Source organism: Dermacentor variabilis, chromosome 9 (genome assembly GCF_050947875.1).
Source record: "Dermacentor variabilis isolate Ectoservices chromosome 9, ASM5094787v1, whole genome shotgun sequence".
Taxonomy (NCBI): Eukaryota; Metazoa; Arthropoda; class Arachnida; order Ixodida; family Ixodidae; genus Dermacentor; species Dermacentor variabilis.
Genome location: NC_134576.1, coordinates 136,359,605 through 136,379,977, shown reverse-complemented (window position 1 = coordinate 136,379,977; position 20,373 = coordinate 136,359,605). Strand labels below are relative to the sequence as shown.

Sequence of the window (20,373 nt, the reverse complement as noted above, 5' to 3'; positions counted from 1 at the left end):
CCATCACTCGGAACCAAAGCCACAGGTACGCTGCTCGTCCCACTGCGTAAGAAAAGCTCCACCGGCAAATCAGAGTTAGGAACAGAAGCCGACCAGGAGGAAGCCTCCTGGCCTGGCGATGAGAGTGACATTGCAAAGAAACAGGAAATTACTCTGGAAGGTTAGCAGATATTGAAAGAAAAGGTAAAAAACAAATACGTAAAAGACACAGATTAAAAGAAAACCGCTTGTCCTGTGTGTTCCTTCCTTCTTCCGTTGTCGTTTGCGCGGTTACGTAATGCAATCATGCTGCACGTTCCGATGGCGCGCCACCGTCGGAATTCGGCGTCGCACGAGAGCCCTAGAGGAACTGCCTTTGAAGCTTCGTTGTAAAACAACAGAGTTTTAAAGCGAATAGCTTTCTTTAGCTCCTTTGTTCCGTTGTCGTGGTATGTCGGTGGTCGGACTCGACAAGAAAAGCTTTCGTTCGTTCGCGCGCGCTCTCTCTCTCTCTCCGCACACTCGTTCGTTCGTTTCGGCTGTCCGCTTACGTTCGCAATCATCTTCGATGGTTTCTGCACAATTTAGTTCAATGGACATGATCACAGCTCGACACAGTCATTGGCTGTTCTGGATGCCGGGACCTTGACTACACTGCGTATTCGAGTTCATACCACAAGTAATTCTTACGTTGCAGAGCAGTTGCGGAGGTCTATACAGGTATATGCGGTGGGACACGTCGATTTGGAAGGGGAACCATCGTGTAAGACGAGGACTAAGAAAGATCGACAACACATGCGCTGTGCTGTCAGTTCCTCAAAAAAGAAAAAAAAAAGACCAGTCGGCACTGTACTATCTTCGGAATCGCCCCACGAATGGGGAGTGCTTAACGCCTGCGTCACCATCGTCGTGGGTCGGCCCTGCTATGCACTATGTTAGGGATTGTTTTCTAGGCGCGGGCACCATAGTGGAGAAAATAGACCTTAACAGTTTCTGTGTAAAAAAATCCAACTTCTTTTATTGGGCGCTGGACTTGATGGGGTGGTGGTGGTAGTAACAACTTTATTAAAAATCCGGAAAATTCGTGGCCTGGGCCTTGGTCGCCCCCGAGGAGGTACGGAGATCCTGTCTCCTCGCCGCCTCACGGGCTTGCTGGATGGCCCATAGTTCTGTGAGTATAGATTTTTCTTTTTGACACAATCTAGGACAACGTGACAAAAAAAAAGACCCACCCTGTATCGGCGTGTTGGCGCTGGACGTGCCTTTTGTGCAAAATAGATAAAAATTCGCGAATGACAGTGTATTGGTAGCTCAGAGCACTTGTCGATAATGGCAATAACAAATCCAGGTGGCCTTGAACTATGAAGAAGAGAAAGAACCTCTCATCGACACGTTCTTCGCGCTCGCGCGTGCTGCCAGATTCCTCGCGGCGACGTTCGTCAGGTTCATCGTTCCATCGCGAAAAAGGAATCAAGGTCTAGCAGCCTTCGAGTTCACCGCGGTTCGACATCCTATAGCGCCATCTTGTTCTAGCCAACCCTTTCAGCGGGGTATATAGGTGCTACGGCTGTTTGTGAATTCTTTCCAGGCATCGCATCTTCCTTTATAGCCCTAAGTCGATCTCTTGTGACCCCCGCGTAGACATTTCACTGGACAGTGAGGTCGGTAGCAAAGCCCGCGTCAAGTCGGCAATGGACAGCACAACGGAGAAGCCCTATTCCTACTTACGGCCGCGACCTCTGGAAATGCCAAGGCGAACCCTGGAGCATATCTTGTTCTCGAACTGCCCACGGTTCCCCGAGCTTGACAACATAAAGCTCCCCGAGACGGATGCGAGTCAACGAGAGGCCACCGGAACATCTGAAAAGACGTTCACCGCAGCTCCTGTCGTCGCTGCGCCAGCGCCGAAAGAGCCAGCGGCGAAGGCCCCAGCCGTCCGAGCTGTCCGCTCGTCCAGCGATTCACTGCCCGCACGGTCTAGTACCATGTTTACGGGAAAGGACAGGAAAATGGAGGCGTCGCTACCAGCAACCAAAGAAAATTCACCGGTCACGGCAAAAGAATCGCCGGAAGCGGACAAAAAGACTCCACCGGTCAAGGCAAAAGAGTCACCTGAAGCCTCCCAGAAGACTGAGGATAGCTCCGAAGAACGCGAGGACACAGAAAACCCAGAAGACCTGGAATCGTCGTTGATGTGGAAGGGCTCCATAGCGGAGCAGAAAAACACGCCGATGATGGTTTTCGCCTTCGTCTCCGTGTTGATCGTGGCCTTCCTGGTCATTACGTACGTCCTGCTGGCCCGGCCGCCTATCGACCGTTATCGCGATGCTGATAGCACCGGAAGTCTGCGTCCTTCGGGAGACGCTGGAAGAAAGAAGGGTCGAAGCGGCTCTGAAGAGGCGGGGAAGGACGTGGCCGCGGATCTCGTGACAGCGCTACCGGAGACGGTCGCGACTCGCAAACGATCGTTCAGCCTCGCAGGCTACGGTGACGCCAACGGACCCGACGGGGACGCGACCTCCGTGGATTGCGACACCGAGTCGTGTCGATGGGAGAGCCGACTTGTGAATGATATGCTCAACGTGACGGCGGATCCGTGCGAGGACTTCTACGCCTACGTCTGCTCGGCCTCCTGGGAACGTTCTAGCGATGAGCTTCCTTACAGGGCAGCAGGACGGGCCTTTCTGATCAACGAGGTCACAAGGTGCGCCACTTCTGGTGAAATCTGATGCTGCTATTGTGCCGCAGAATTTAGCATACATAACCGCCATGACGGCTTAACGGGTGTGGTTTTGCGCTGCGAAGCCCGAGAACGTTGGATCGAATCCCGGCCGCGGCAGCCACATTTCAATGGGGGGCGAAATGCAAGAACACCCGTGCGCCGTGCGTTGGGTGCACGTTAAAGACCCCCACGTGGTCAGAATTATTTCGGAGTACCACACTATTGCGTGCCTCATAACCACATCGTGGCTTTGGCGCGTAAAACCACAGAATTTCTTAACTTAGCATACTTGCGACTTATGCGATGAATAACAGCCGTTTCAATGAGCATGCATGCACTCATGATCAGGCTTTCATCCACTAAAAGAACATTTTTTAGGCAGGTAAAAGAAGCTTCTCGTTCTACCTTGAGCCACACTTCCTTTACGGGGTGTACGACCCACATAGGAACAAAACCATGATTTCAACAAACACCAATTACCTTCCACTGCTTCACCTGTAGCATTTTACGTTTATATGGTCATCTCGACCAGGTTAATGACAGGAGCTGTTGCTTTGGGTGAAGCCTCTTAGCGTGCAATCAAAGAAAGCGCGAAGCCTACTCCTTAGGATCAAGAGCCCTCATAGATAAGTTGATCAACTAGTTGATAGCTAAGTACGTCGATGTACTCCACCTCGGGTTATCTAACGCTAAACGGACTATCGGTGTACTGTCACTCATGCATGTGGGCAGGTGCACGTGGTGCCGCCGCAGTCAGGTATCACAATTGTGGCTGCGTGTTCTAAACGGCAGTATGCCGTTAGGCTGCTGCGGAAAGAGAGAAATAGAAGAAAGGCAAACTGAAGAAGGCAGTTACATCGTTTTAACTTAGACCACGATACGATGAATTCAGGCAAGAAACCACCACGATAATGGCCAGATACGTTGACAGCTAGATGCGTTGAAGGCCCGTCGAAAGTCTTCATTATGTAATGCTATCGCCTTCAGTTTGCGTATTGTTTAGCAGCCAGTATGTCACAGCCCTAACTGCGGAACAAACACATTCCAGGTACCTCCAGGAACACGCTCATTCGGTGCCACCTGCGGCCACAAGAGACGTCATTCACGGCGAGCATAACTTCCTGGATCACTCTAGCATTGTGCTGAGTGGCTGTCTGGAGAACACGGTGCCCAAAGGCGTCGACCGTTGGGACGGCATCCGAGGCCTACTCAGAGACGTCGGTCTTGAGGAGTGGCCGTACGTCGAACCGCAGCAGCAGTATTTCCAGCTCGAAAGGGTCCTGAAGCTGATCGACCGACAGATGGCTGTTTTTCCCATCGTCTACGTCTTTTTGCAGAAGCTGTCCGACGGTGGTCTTTACGTCCTTCATCTGGACGCACCGAGGGACTTCGTGTGCGTGCAGTACAAGATGCAGAAGACGGACAAGTCTCTTCCTTACAAGGAAATCATCCGGCAGACTTTGACACTCTGGAAGACGCTGCCCCGTAGCGGAGCACTTGCCGATGACGTCATACACTTCGAAGCGCAACTGCTGGAGGCGTCGAAGCCTGTCGCCAAGCCACCGTGGAGGAAAGACGCCGTGTACCCCATTAAGACATTCCCGCAGCTTCCCAATTTCCACGTGGACGCTTACCTTTCGCACCTGCAGCGACGCCATTCGGACGAGGTTGTGGTGCTCAACGAGGCATACGTCAGCAACCTCTCGGCCATCCTGCGCAATCCCACTCCGCGGACTATTCTCAATTTCCTCGGCTTCCGCGTCATCGGGCAAGTGGCTCCGCTGCTGCCGCAGGAATCTATCCCGCTAGGCCTGGTGCGCATGGGCTATCCAAGCTTCCAACATCACGTGAATCCCAGGACTCAGAGTTGTTTCCACCTGGTCAATCGACTCTTCCCGCACGGCATCCGGTGGATCTTGCGGGACATACTCGCCAAGACTCCCGACCTGGATCGCCAGTGGGCCGTCACGACCAAGAACATGGTCTCATCGCTGGCGCACACCTTTCGCGAAGGCGCCGTCTGGACGCAGAGCGTCGACATTGCCGATAGCATCACGCGGCTCAAAGCTCTGCAGGTGGCCTACCTCGCGGGCCGGGAGAGCGAAGAACGACTCGACGAGTACTACGCGGCCGCGAATGTCACGTACGGACCGAAAAATTTAGTCCGCTACTACGGAGAGCTGCTGGCCAGCAGCCTGCACAGGTACTGGACGTCGAGCACGGGCGACGGCAGCTACGACGCGCGCCACAGCCCGCGCTCTAGCGACCTCGAAGTCGCCTGGACACGCGCTCCAGAGTCGACGCTCGGCGTGTACCTGACATCGAGCGGCGTGGCCTCTGCGGCGCTGGTCACGCGAGCCGGGTACCCATCCACGCTCTTCCCGCTGCTTGCGGCCGACGTGACGCGGGCGCTTTTCTCGTGCTCGCTCGACGACCCGCAGTGGTCCAGCTGGACGCGGGACCGTTTCGGCGAACTCCGGTACTGCCTGCTGAAGCGGTACAAGCGCGGCGTGCGCAAGGTTCGCGTCTCCTCGAGCAACGTGCGCTACTTTCTAGCGGAGATCCTCGCGGACAACGCCGCGGTCAAGCCCCTGATGACGGCCTTCCGGCGTTTCTCGCACGGGACGACGCATTACGGCCCCGGCGGACGGCGTTTCTCCAACCGTACGCTGTGGCGGCTGTTCTTCGCCAACTACGCGGCCGGCTTCTGCGTTCCCAGAAGCGAGGCGGCGCAGGTCGACAAGCGCATGCGCTATCGTCTCAGCCTGCCGCCGAAGGTTCGGGTCAACTTGGCCCTCATGGACGTGGAAGAGTTCCGGGAAGCGTTCAAGTGCGGGCGCGAGTATGCGGCGCCGCAGTGCCCCGTGTGGAAGCGCAAGAGTGACGACGACATCGGGAACGCTGCTGAGGCATAACGCGTGTGGTGCAGCACACGCTGCAGTTTGAGCGTGAACAGGAGGGCGTGCCTGATGAGAGCACGCGTTCGTGCGTCACTGCGTTCAGGCGTCGTGTAGACACTACGTATCCACGCGTCTCTCGCGCTCTCGTCTAGCATCCGCTCTTTTAAATTTTAATCTTCTGCCCGGCGAGCTGCTGCGTTAATAAATGCGACGGCGTTAATAGGGCACATGTATCTTGTCTTCTGTTGTCCGCAGTTTCTGCAAGAACAGTGGCTTCTGTTGCCGCCACTTGAGCATTAGGCGAAAGCACACCACACAGGTGAATGAAAAACGTGTACAAGGTATAAAAGACAACTGTAAGTGGTCTTGCGTGATCCAAAACGCACTACTCTTGCTCAATATGACACCAACTATACGCACGCTCATGACTAAACGTGCAACGTGTTGAGCTTGCCGGTAGAGTATTATGGGAGTGTGTGCCCTCTTCAATTGCGATATCCAACTTTTTCATCAACCTGCTTAACAGCAGAACAAAGGTCTATCTTACAGTACCACGTGTCATATATATATATATATATATATATATATATATATATATATATATATATATATATATATATATATATATATATATATATATATATATATATATATATATATATATATATATATATGGAAAAGAGAGAGTAGGCCGCACCATTGATCATCGGCCTTTCAATGTTGCGCCTGTAATTTTTGCCTTCACCGTCTTGCATCGCCCTTAGCTTTTTTTCGCGTCTTCGTTAGCGTCCATGAAAAGTTGCCGAACGAGCGTAGGTTGGCACTATAGAATGCAGCGATTACACGCTTTTCAAGAATATCAGCAAACTGCTGTTTACAGCTTGAAACATCTGCCGAATGCGTTACAGTCTACTTGTATGCTGCAAATTTGCTTCTCCTAACCAGGGCTTAAAGCTTACTATACTAAAATTGTTGATGCAATTTCCGTTTATGCTGGCTGCTTCGCGAATAGAGCTGAATGGAAAAAAAAGAACATTCTCGCGCATTATACTCGGTGCGAAGACCTCCACTGAAGAATCAATCAATCAATCAATCAATCAATCAATCAATCAATCAATCAATCGATAAAAATCAGCGATGAAAATCATTCTAAACGCGGTCACGGTAACCAAAGATTATGTCAATCGATGGATGACTCAGCCAGAAACTCGGCGATGAAAATTGTTTCATACGCGGTCATGGTGACCTGAAGTCGCTCAATTATTCAACACTCATTTACTCTGACTTTACTGCCGCATGCACTCATCGTAATCGTTGGCACTGTTAAACTTCTCGATGAAGAAGTGCATCAACTTCTTAAGGTAGCGCACGCGCGAGTAGGCGCCGTCTCCGCACACGTTTCCCGGATCGTCCAAGTTGACGTCGTAGATGGCGAAGCCGTACTTCACCTCGGTTATGAGCCTCTTGCCCTTGCATAACTGCAGAGAGAACAGCAAAACGAGCTGGGTAAGCTTGGTTTTAAGGAATTCAAGAAAGCGCGGAATAACGCTGACTCTCGTCTACTGATTCCATGGAAAATGACACGCATATAGAAGATTCACCGACGATTGCGATACTCCCTAGTGCGAAATTTGAGCGCAGCTGTATACGTGTCTTCGCGATATATTCGCTGGCGCGGACAATCTGTCTCGTGCGGCACGTTGCAAACAGAGCGAAGTGTGGCGCGACTGTCTCGCTAATGGAGAAATCGCGAGGCAGCGCGTGGGTGACGTGCAAGTGCGATTCACAGCAGCCGCAGCTGACAGACCCACGCTCACGCAACGCTTTGTTTCCACATACGGTATCGGGTGGCGTCACCGGTGAACAGACGACGCGCGCTACTCTGGCGCCATCTCGTAGCCGTCGTCGCCGCGAAGCCCGCTTTGCGCGGCACTGCGCTTCTCTCGCTTTTGCCTTACCATCCTCCTCCGTTTTCCTCCTCGCGCTCTTTTCGCTATCACCGTCTTTCATGCGCGCTCTGCGTTCGCTCTTTCATTCTTTGCTGTGCTCGTTCACTTGGTTACGAGGACGCCGAGGAACGACGCCCACGCTCGCCGCAGGAACAGACGGCTAAGAGCTGCGCTCTAAAACTGGACAAGACTAGCACTTGCACAGGACGAAGGGCATTGTTTCAAGAATGCTCAGTAACTTATGTCTGTCTGCAAACGTTTTAAAGTGAAGTGCGGACGTTTGCATCAGCAGGTCTGATCTGTTTTTCTGTTTCATCTCTGATTTTCCCTTTATATACTTGTGATATTCCGATACATAGTCTTGTCCAATCAGATCTCGCGAGCGACGCGAATAGTGTCGTAAGATTTCTCCCGCACGCGAGACACTATATACACTGAAATGCAGTGATACGTGTGCAAATAGCCGAGGGACCTGACCCGTCACAGCACTGCCCATGAGTTTAAATACGACTGTTGACGGCTGTGCTTGCCGCTATCGTTCTGACTCGAGTGTATGCAGCGAGTATTTCTGTACGTAATTTCGCCCAGTGAGGAGTTAGATTCTGAATTCACACATTTGGCAGATTATTTTCTTCACTGTCACTACAACTTAACAATATATCTGTTCCACAGCTGAAAACAACGCAAATGTTGCACTGTCCGATTCCGCCTTATTGACGCTTTGAGCCAATCACGGAGGGCGCAGCCACCCTAGCTGTGAACAAATCAGATTACAATAGGTGTGTTTCAATTCTGGCCAGCATCCAAGACAGTCTACGTAGACAGCTAAGGAGACGGCCGAGACAGCTTCTATGCCAAGTAATGGAACGCGTTTCGAGCCGTCTGGAAGACGCTTCTGCGACGTGACGCCACCTCGCGGTGGCAAAGAAATGCTGAGAAAAGCGCACATTATTTCTGTATTTCAAATCTTTGCGTCTGCGAACCAATGGGAAAACACGACGTGACTTACATTAATAGTATAGAAAAGCGTGTCTACATTTTCTTGTTCGCAGACAACCTTCCCGCCGAGTTTCCAAGCGCCTTGCTCTGCCATCTTGGTTGGACAGGAAAGTAGCCTGCATCGTTCATTACTTCGATGCTGTCTTCGTGAAGCTGTCTACTTTGACGTCCCCATGAGAAGTGGAACAGATTAATATGGCCGCTATCCGCTCAGCCGTCTACTTTGCAGTCTACGGCGATATTAGAACACAGCCAATATGGCGAACTTGGCAATGCGGCAGTATTTGACGGTGTCCGCAATAACACACCGTTTATTAATTTCGCGCTGTTTTCAAGCAAGGGCGTGTAACTAACTCGACCCAACACTACACTGATATGCCGCGCTGAATAGTAAAGATGAGAGCAGTATATAAGGAGTTTGCATAGAGGTCATCGTGGCCGCCATCTTGGAGCACTAATTGCGTAAACAAGAAACGTGACAGCAGGTCAGGCGCGACCGTCAAATAGCAAAACAACGTACGCGAGATAATATGGTGTTGTGACGTCATTGTGGCCGCCATGTTTGAGTTGAATTGAATTCTGGGGTTTTACGTGCGCAAACTATGATTTGATTATAAGGCACGTCGTAGTGGGGGACTACGGGTTAATTTCGGCCACCCGGAGTTCTTTAACGTGCACGGTACACAGGCGTTCTTGCATTTCGCCCCTATCGAAATGCGGCCGCCGTGGCCGGTATTTGATCCCATGACCCCGTGCTTTGCAGATGCACACCATAGCGGCTAAGCCACCGCGGTGGGTAAGCCGCCATGTTTGGGTGCTATCACCACTAGCACGGCGAGATGCTGCGTCCATGACATCACATGAAAACTACCCGTGTAGGTACCATGCAATGCAACGTATTTGTGTTTAGCAGACAACTGGCTAACATTTCTCATAGCAGACTTGCGCGTAATCACGGCGTCTGACCTTCGCCCGAAACGACTTCTCGTTGTCGTAAGTGACCATCCTGTGGATCTTCGTGTTGGCGTAATAGGCGCCAGTGGGGCTCTCCTCGCGAAAGCCCGCCGACCAGTCTTTGTTCTTGCAGACCTGATTACCAGAAAAGACAACACCAAACAAGGAGGAATCAACTTCACGTTGTGATGACGATAGGAGTTTATTGGCGCAAGGGCGGCCAGAAGTGACCAAATAGCGCCAAGGCCATGATAATAGACTGCCTTTGGTAAATCAATAATGATAATCGAGACATGGATGAAATACGGCTGTGTAGAGGCCTAAAAATATTCGCCTGAAAGTGGGTAAGTATATTTGTAAACGCTAGACAATAATACATGACATATGCTATGCAGAAGCGATGTACTACGAAGAGGTGATGTCATAAAATATGATGCTATAGGTAGCGCAACTGCCTCACCAAGGCCCTTAACCACAAGGGCGCGGAGACATTTGCCATACAGGTCGCTACTATCGCAGCATCAGCCTCTCGTGAGAGGATGTGCTACGAATATCGTGCTTGTCTGCAGTCAACGTTCCACCAAGGAACTCGTCTAAATTGTGGACTTTGAGGGTTGAACTTTTCTGCAGCGTCAATGATAAAAGCGGTAAAATATGATACGGCATGATCTATACTAAAATTACTTATAAAGTCTCGTGATATGTACGTGGATTCCTTAAATAATTTCTAATTAGCTTCGGCTAGTTCCCAGCAAGGGGCATGCGGACGGGAGTCATGTCGTGTTGCCAGATTTAGTGTAACTGGGAAGCGGTCACTTCCAAATGGATTTATGATTCCATGCCATTCTATAAATCAGGGAATACAGAGGCAGAGCCAGTCGACAGGTCTATTGAGGAATATGAATTATGATAACAATTTTAATACGTTTGTTTCTTCTTATTGAAGAGGCACGCACCAGAGTTCAGGAAAAAGTTCTCTATAAGTCGACATCTCGGGTCACATCGCGAGTTTCCCCACAACGTGTTGTGAACGTTGAAATCACCCACACGTATGAAGAGTTCCTGAATCTGATCAACGAGATTATAAAAATCAGTTTTACCGAGATGATAGTTTTTAGGAGTATGTATATAGAACATACAGTGACCAACTTATTAAACGGTATTGCCCGAACTGACACTGCCTCAAGCGCCGTCTGGAGTGCCACATGCTGGCAAGCTACAGATTCGAGACAGTCTCGGTCTTTCCGAGAAATGAGGTATTGCCGGAGAAAGACTGTTTGTGTAGGTGCATCTCTTGAACACACAGAACCTTTGGATTGAACCTGTGCAGGATTCATTTAACGTCATCGAGGTTGTGGAGGTGTGGAGGTGTCCTCTGACATTCCAGTTTAATATTTGTGTATCCATGTTTAATGTGGTTTTTGTGCTCCGTGTTTAAGAAAGAGGAGTTAGCTCCAGAGTCCTTTCCGTGCGCTGTGATGCGAGGTTTGTCTCTTTTGGAGCAGTCGGGAGATCCGCGCCGCTCCTTTGGCGCTAAGGGCGCCGTCCGGATGTGCGCTGTGTCCATTACCTCTTCGGAGGCTCTGGACACGCGCTCTTGCGAGGAGCGTGTTTGACGAGAAGGCCTCGTCTCAGGGCACGAGATCCTTGAGACAACCAGCCCGGAGGTCAATGGCCCCTTCTTCTGAGACAGCAGCGCGGCGCTAGCTGCAGCCGCCACTGGGGGTGCGGATGGCGTTACTGACGCCACACTGTGTGTGGGTCGCACAGCCGCGGGAGGCCGTTGTGGTTCTGCCCCCTGACGCACCACTTCGGCAAAGCTGTTGTTTGGCAGGTATGCTACCCGCCTGTGTGCCTCTTTGAACGATATGTTTTCCTTGACTTTGATAGTTACTATTTTTTTCCCTTTTCCAGAATGGGCGGGATCGCGAGTGTGCGGCGTGTTCCCCATCACAGTTCACACAGTGTGGATTGTTCTCGCAATTGTCAGGTCGGTGTTCTTGGACATTACATCTAGCGCAAGTCTGGCGGCCTCAGTAGTTCTGTGAACTGTGGCCAAATCTAGCTCTGGCAATTAAAGCATCCGAGAGAATTGGGGATGTACGGTCTGATCTGGATCTTTATGTACACAATCTCAATGATCTCAGGTATAGCATACTTGATACGAAAGTTACAATTCGATATTCTTGCCATCGCACCTCATCTTAACTTTCTTGTCATTGATCACATTTTCGTCACTCTAGCCTTCCAGTAGTTCAGCTTCAGTCAGCTCCATGACGTCAGCATCGGAAACGACTCCGCGGGTAATGTTCATAGTGCGATGCGGTGTGACTGTCACTGGGAGACACCCGAATGACTGTGGATTAGACAGTTTTCCGTGTTGTTTCTTTTTGCGGAGTTCTAGAAGGACCGCTTAACAACTTGGAGACTATAACCTAAACCAAACGCTTCGGTCAGTGTTTTTTCAAGCAGAAAAGGTGAGATAATTCTGGCTGCCTTTCGTTTTTTCTCTAAATGTATTCGATGAAATCGTGGAAAATTGTCAATATTTCGGCCTAAAAGCTTGGAAACTTTTTCGTTGCGCCCTCGTTTCTGAGGGCGATCAGAAAGTAAGGTTAATTAACTTTCCATATGCAAAGGTAAATTGTTTGGCATGCCAGCCACCCGCCATGGAGCCCAACAAGGGGAGGCTGCAGGACGTGGAAAGGACATGTCCTGCAAACGCTAGCTGCACGCCACTGCTATAATTAAATACAGCATAACCAAAACTGGTTAGCCACACAGGCTTAACCCTTGCCGCCCGAAAATTCGGAAGTGAGAAGTGCAGAGAAGAGAGGAAATATTGCAAGTGAGAGGGAAAGGCGAAGATTTGAGAGAGAGAGACAGGAAAAGGCAACTACCGATTTTCTCTGGGTGGGTTAGTCCGGGGTTGCCGTCCACGTGAAGCTGAGGCCAAAGAGGTGTCTTGACGCCGCCGAGGGGCCGTAAACATCCAAACACCCTACATTGGCTCAACCCCTGGAATCCCCTTTTCCCCGGACACGGCTAATGCACGCACGGTTACACGCGGGAGGGTCCAACCCTCGTGTGCTCGGGTACGTGGTGTCGCAACACACCAAACGCCTGCTCACGCAGACGCCCCTGCGGGGCATCCCGTTGTGGACTCGCGAATACATGACATATACGGTGACTTGGACTTTTGTCTTAAAAAAACGTTTAAAAGGATGCTTCGCGCCGGCAAGTGTACGTGGAGTTGACATGACACTTGCGACCTGTCATTTTGTAGCGTTAGATTTAGGTCTAAGCCTTCCAAACCACAGCAAAAATACTGACAAGCGTCAGAGCGCACCGAATAATTTATATAACACTTCTTTCTGCGAGCCATTTTGGGTTTCCGTACCCATGTGGAGGAGGAGGAGAACAACTTTATTGACTCATAAATCTGAGTGGTGTATATGGGTGGAGCCCCTATTTCAGGGCCCCACTGGCTTCTGCGGCTCGCCTGCCCTGGTCGAGGGTCGCCAGCTGGCTTCCCAAGTCCAGTTCGGTGAGTCGCGCCTCCCACGGCCAGTTAGCGAATGGGTCCGTGATTAGCGGTAAGACGGCCTCTGCCGGATGCCGTCTTACCGAGCATTCGTATGTGATGTTCTGGAGTGTCGGTGTGTCTTCACATCATGTATATGCCGGCGACATTTGTCTTCGTGGTGGGTGCGACGTGACGTCACGATACGTCGGCTCGCACCAGTGCAAACGCTGTGGCTGCCCCATCCGAGCACAGCCAGGAGAAACGCACGCAGCACTCTTGTTTATTATTTTTTATGAGCCCCAGCGTCACATTTAGCATTGACGCTACACGACATCAGCAAATCCTGCTTCGTGTCGTGACACCACGATATTTACGAGATATTTACAAGTGTTCCCGAAACTTCCTGCTTACTAAAGGTGCACTCGACCGTTTCCTACCGTTCGCCAACTCGGTTTGCATGTGATGCGGAGCCTTCGCCACATTGGAGCTGGAGGAAGCCTGCCTGCCCCAGCCGACCGCTCGGCTTCTAATACCAGAGCTGTCGCAGTAGCTACGTGATCGGGATTCTGTCGGATTTCGATCGCGCTCCCGGGTCGAAAGTGAGAGCGCCTCTGGCTGCTGCGAACTGAGCGGCGCTATGAATGAACTGTAGGCGAATGTGTTTTCAGCGCTGGATAAAGGGTGGGGGGGGGGGGGGATAAGGCGGCTGCAGCCCAGGGCCTCACCGCAGACAGTAGGAGAAGGGGGCCCATTTATTCTAACCTGCTTAGTATATGCAACCATGGGCAACGGAACTTCGAGCGACATGTGTGAAACGAGAAAACCAGAACGAGCAGACGGAGCCCCCCGCCTTTTCGTAGAGTTTATCGTAGAGACCTACAATGTTGTACTTGACAGTCTAGGCTCTGCTTTGCGAGTGCGAAAGGCTGCCTACACTGAACTCTGCAAAAGGTTCGGATTCTTAAAATGGCTGACAGAAGTTGGGAACGAAGCCTCTCTGGCACAGCAGGCTAAATTGGTGAAAACCTACAAAAATTATTTGGAGCGAGCATTTCCCGCTGAAATCGTTCAGTTTGCGAACTTTCTGCACAACTCTGTGTTCCAGGACACGAGTCCTCTGGGAATAATGAAGTTGCTGCGCGAAAGAAAGCTTATTGATGTGTTTCCGAACCTTTCTAATGCTTTGCGAATCTACTTAAGCACACCCGTGGCAACTGTGAGACCGAACGATCGTTTTCCAAGCTGTCGCTGATAAAAATATCGCCTTCGTTCGAGCCTTCTTGACAAGGTGAACTCGCTTGCTATCATGTCCATTGAAAGTGACTTCCTCCGCGATCTATCCTTCGAACAGACTATATCTGATTTCTCTAAAGCGAAGTCGCGAAAGATGCCATTTTAAATTAGGACTGTTTGCGCTATACATGAATAGTTCCAATAAGTTCATTGTGTCGCCTCCCAGCCTCCGCGTTGCCAATGAAACGCTGAGCAGTGTAATTCAAGATATGCAAATCTTCGTCGTTCCTCTCTTGTTTGTTCTTCTTGTGATATTTAGCGTGCTTATAAAGAACTGTACTTTTGTTGTTTTTGATAGTGCCACGTTTATTTGGTGTCGTCCTTGCTTGTCTTACCTTTAACGAAAATATTTTCAAATAATGTGTTGTAATTACAGTTGGCAATTTTCATCTGCATTCTAGTGCATTTTTATGGTGTTTGTATTGCCTTAAGTATTGTATATACCTATTACATATTTACAGAGTAATGTCTATAACGATTACTGCAGTCTGATGCTTGAATTTTAATAAAGAATGTTTTGGATACAACCATGCGTCTCCTCATGGGATTAAACTTAGTGATGCAAACAAAGCCTAGGTTCAGAAGAATGGACGTCTGAGCTGTGTTGTCTTTTCTACGTTCTTGTTCGTCTTGAGTGCCCTAAACTTTTCTTTAAAGCCTGGCTTTTGCTGAAAACAGAATACAGATTAATCACAAAGTGAACATATGTGTTGGTGTTTACAACAGCACGCGTTTCAAGCAAGCTTTGTTGTTTTCCTTATAACAATAACAATAATAATAATCCCGTTGGTCACACTTCGTTCTTTTTAATTTGGTGGAATTAAAATGAAACACGGCACATTTCCAGTAGCGTGACAGGCGACAGGGAAAAGGGGGCCTGACAGTATAGGGAAAGGGGCCTGCATGCGCATAAGCCCAGGGCCCCCATTTTTCTTAATCCGGCCCTGTGCTTTCTGACCGCCATTTTGTTCGGCCGAATGCAAACCGTCCTGCGAAAGCGCCTTCAAAAGCGACCAGTAGAATGTGTCATAGGTGGCATCATTTTGCATGCGGGGAGCTTGTCGTAGAGTGTCTCCCAACTTCGAAGGCATGTGTGTAGGACACATACGTTTGAGAGAAAGGACGGACGGAGGGGACGGAAAGCGCAGACGCATTTATGAGCTCGTACAGATGCGCTGCAGCGGCAACGCGTACCTGGCCAATGTCGATGTAAGGTGGCTCGTCCTTGGAGTAGTCGGTGGCGGCCAGGATCTCATACTTGGCGTCCTTGACGGGCGCGTAGTAGCGGGCGCCGGTTGTCACCGAGAGGAAGAACCGCGTGTAGCCGAGCTTTTGTTGCGGAAGCTTTCCCAGAGCCCAGTGCGCCGAATCCTTGAAAACACACAATGTGACAGAACATATGCCGGACGCTGCGGTATGGATTACCGACTGTGTATAAATGCGGTTGGGCGTTTCCGGTTTCTAGTTATCGAAAATTCTATGTAAGTTTTGTTCTTGTTCTTTCTTCCTTTCTTTTTGGCAAATATATTTTTCCAGGCGAGCTTTCACTAGCTTTTCTTTCTTTCCTTTTGCTGAATAATTCTCTTCGAGCCAGTTTTTCTTTCTTTTTCTCGATTACAGTTTAAGGAATTTCGCAATAGTTAAATGCTCGCCCGTTTTATTGAATTACCGACTCTTAGGTAAATTACCCGTGGAATCATCTCGCTATTGGGAAATCGAAGCTGTAGTCGATGTCCACGGTATGTCCGCTTAACATGTATTCCGAGGCCAGCTTTGAGATATCCATCAGCAGACTTGTGCAAAGTGCATCGTCGTTTCGTTTACATTGCCAGGGAGTTTTCCTTCCAAACTGCGGGACCGAGCCACGTGGAACACCAAATTTATTTCGCGTCAGAATTTGGGTACGATTAGCTCGAAATTAATGTTATAGTCTGAAGATTCCTTTACAGTTAACGGACATACATTGAACACTGTCTTCAATTACGTCATGTGTTCCATAAACTACTGGATTAAAGAGCTCGCGAGGCGTATTTAAATATCAACTTACTCAGTTATCACCTTGGAATTTTTCATTTCTAGCAGCGCGAATAATGCGTTGCAGAAAAAAAAAAGCTAACTTTACTGCGCTGTCTTTATGAATTACCAGCTGGAAGAAGTCCACATTAAAACGCTTCGCATAGAATTTTGCAGCAGTTTCTATTTGTACATAACATGCAGCGTTAGCATAGTTTTCTTATGCCGTATAGAACATCAAAACGAACTCCCACAGTTGTTTCAGGAACGTTTTCTTTTTCATATAATGTTCACATTCCAAAGCTTATGCTGCATACAAATGTTAGGCAAAACGCTGTTTTTCGCATATTTCACGCATTTCGCATATAATCTAAATGCACAAAACACGACAGAAGCACGTTCGATGCGGTTTCAGTCTTAGGATATTTAGGCTTCAGGCTTACCAAATTATATTGGTATGTTTGCTTGTTTGTTATAAGCGTCGAGTTCCAGAAGCTTGGTGGTACGACTTGACCTCGGCCGCGGTCATCGAACGTCACGTGACCGTACACGACCGCGCCGTGCACGTGCATCCTTTCCCTACAGAGAGACACGTCATGATAGGATGGATGGATGGATGGATGGATGGATGATTGTGGCTCAACCCTTTGAATCGGGCGGCGGCGGCGCGCGCCACCTAGCCTTTAATGGTTCTATATGCATGCATACCTATGTATTTACTCCTTTACTTTTGCGTTGATATTGTCCACCAATCAGATAGCCTCCGTTTAGTTATTTCTACCTGTTCAAAGTCTATTCTACTTTCACTGTCTTTAAAACCCAAGGCTTTGAATAGTTCCCCGTTAGATTCAACTGCAGGGTGAAGTTGTTTACAAGCAAGTATCAGGTGTTCCGCCGTTTCCTCCTCCTCTCTACACGCCTCGCACACCAAATCTATCTCCTGGTATCTGGCTCGGTACGTTTTAGTCCTCAGTACACCTGTCCTGGCTTCGAACAACAATGAGCTTCCCTTAGAGTTATCGTAAATATTTTCTTTGGCTATTTCTAATCTGCGCGTCAAGACGTCACCTACTGTTGATGTATACGAGTCTACAGCATCTCCTACAGTCGAAACAGAACAGCACAACGACTGCTTTTTCTTTGTTGCGCCTAAAAACGTACTGACATGAAATTCATTGACCTGCCATATTTGTTTGTCTTTGTTTTCTCGATAAATGAAGGCCCAAGCCCTACAGTTCTTAGAAGAAACACGAGCAGCGTCAAAGCACCCTAGATATATCCCCATAATACTTGTTTCTACAAAGCAGGGGTCGAATTCACGAAGCGTTTCGTTCTTATAAGAGCTACTTGCTGTTGCATGGAGCCTTTCCTAACAATATGTCCAACTTGATGATAGGCCCAGGGACAAGTGTTTGTCTGTACATGATGTTGTTACATAAAAACACCCTTATGAGTGCATATTTCATTGGTATATCGCGATGGCGAATATTGGGAGTTATAAGCCACCGTCAACCTATAGATTACATTCTTCGATCAGAACACGTTCATTCGTTCCTACGCCGTTTACGCGACTACACTTTGCCGTTTCAGTCAGCAGCATAACTAATCGGAACTCCCATTTTCCTGTTGTTGTTTTTAAGCGTACACGTAATACACCACATGCCTCGAACGTGAATTTTAACTTAACCAACTATCGTAATGTTTATGATGAAATATTATAGAATTTAATAGAGCTCAAATTGGTAGATAAAATATTATAGAATTTAATAGAGCTCAAATTGGTAGATGATATCCCTGGAGATAAAAGCTGCACACACAGTTTATGACTAACATGCAAGTATTTAGTTCTATAAATGCAAGACTAGCGAACATATCGCATGTGAAAAATATGGTTTGAGTTTTTGGTAATTTTATATTAAAGTATATTATTCTTTCTCAGCTGACCTTCGCGTTTTTTTGTTTTTGTTTGATGTATTAAACCGGCAACTAGCCAAACTAGACCATCGGCCTAAATATTTCTGCATATCTTCTTTTGTGTTGTTGAAATGAAGTTGCATTGAATCATTGATTGACTGACTGATTTCATGGTCGTTTGAATGACTGATCGGCCCACCCACACTTTCGACCCTGTCTTCGGGACAGGCCACCGGCAAAAACGTGGGCTCAACGCCGAAGGCCACTTTTGATATGCGAATGCCATCGCATTAAAAAACTCAGTGCCCATCCACTCTGTGAAGAAGCATGGCCAGCGTAGCTGTGTATGTGGGCCCCCTAATGGCCAACTGCACCTCCGCCGCGCGTCGGCCCGGCATTGCACTATCGCAGGGCGTGAGACCGGGCTAGTTGGTATTCCATGCTGAAGTGACTAGCGCAAGAGTGGACGAGGGACACTAAAAAGGCGACAAGAGCAAGCTTGACCTAGTCGACGTTTTAGTATTCCGTGTCCACTCTTGCGCTAGTCACTTCAGCATTGCACTATCTTCGGGATCGGCCCACGTATGGGGAGTGCTTAACGCCTGCTTCACCTCCGCCGCGGGTCGGCTCGGCATTGTACTATCTTCGGGATCGGCCCACGTAATGACGTTTTATTCTAGCAGGGCCGCGTCAATCACGGCGCGTACTAGACAGCACGAACGCAGGCGGCGTCTGACGCCGACGCCGAAAGAGAAAGCTCGAGTTTTTTGTCGACACACGGACACGATCCTGGGGAAACTAGCCATTAACAGCATCGCTGTAAAAATAATGTAACAACATGGCTGTGTCTATAGGCCGCCCACTCCGACCGTGATTCGCACACGTATAGCTTCCGCTCCGTCGCGACAGCAACAAATAAATGATAAAACCAACCTTCGGTTAGTATAGCTTGTCACGCGCTGACGGCAAAGCGGGCATAAGCGATGTTTTACCGTTATTGTCGCCATCATCTGTTTGCTGTGATATTATGCGTGAGAAGAAACGCCACCGAGCGGCGAAGGTGCTTTGATTTCTATATATTAGATGGCGCCACAGCGTTCAGCGCTGGTCATGCGTTGGCCAAACTTTCCCACTGTCACAGACGCGGACTGAACAGAATGGGCACTCACACACATTCTCGTTCGTCCGCGACAGTTGCATTGGGAAACCTTGGTAATTAATGTAGCACCAACTAGCCGAGCGCTCAAGCTTGGTGACGCGATTGGCCATGCAGAGCCCAGTTCTACACAGCATCATCTGCTCAAGCACGGTACGCGATGTCAGTGTGCTGAAACCTTGATCACGTGGTTTGTCTGTGGCACGGCTCTGCGACGAGGCAGCGTATGCGTAGTGGGCCTAACACATCTCGGCAACGTAACACGCAGTGCTAAAACGCGCTACACTCTAAGAAACGCCTGTAAAAAGCAGAAAAGAAAAAAATATATCGTACATATTTTTTTTACATATATGCAAATAACCAGCCTGCACGGCGAATCGCTTCGCAGATTTCACTTTGTTGACAGACAAATAACCGGCGTTTTGCGCCTCATTTGTTTAAAATAGAATAGACACACGTGCGATGAGGGTTACAGATAAATGGCCTGTAATATGCCTGGCATTCCACGGCAGCTGCAGATGTGCACGCCCCACATGTGCATACATGCGCGGCTTCATCACGCTGTTCCTTCTGTGCAGCTTATAGATCACAACGTTGAACATTTTCCGCTAGTGTTCAACGTACGAGGAACGTTCTGAAATTAAGTTTCGTCATTTTTTTTTTAAAGAGAACATGGTACACCAAGTGAAACAAACAATCGCCATAAGAATCCACGCCCGTCGCTGGTTCAACTACGGAAGGAGCGTCAGCGGAGCAGGAACGACGCACGCGCAGAACGCCTATAGGTAGAGAGAGCAGACCGGCGGTGCCCGAAGTTATTCGAGTTATCCGCTTCGGATGGGAGAGATTGGATCACCCGACCTACAGCCCCGCTCTTGCGCCATCGGACTCTTAATAATAATAATAATCGTGGGGTTTTACGTGCCAAAACCACTTTCTGATTATGAGGCACGCCGTAGTGGAGGGCT

The 20,373-nt window shown here is 49.1% G+C and overlaps 1 protein-coding gene across 1 annotated transcript in view; it reads right to left on the bottom strand.

Annotated features, from left to right (window-relative positions):
- Positions 1-6,286: 6,286 nt before the first annotated feature.
- Positions 6,287-20,373, bottom strand: part of LOC142557626 (uncharacterized) — a 35,032-nt gene continuing 20,945 nt past the window's right edge. The window contains exons 13-16 of the mRNA XM_075669595.1: positions 16,779-16,914; positions 15,517-15,693; positions 9,516-9,638; positions 6,287-7,079 (exon numbers count right to left, since the gene is read on the bottom strand). Of these exons, the coding sequence (XP_075525710.1) occupies positions 6,888-7,079; positions 9,516-9,638; positions 15,517-15,693; positions 16,779-16,914 (628 nt within the window). The 3' untranslated portion in view covers positions 6,287-6,887. The remainder of the gene's footprint in view (positions 7,080-9,515; positions 9,639-15,516; positions 15,694-16,778; positions 16,915-20,373) is intronic.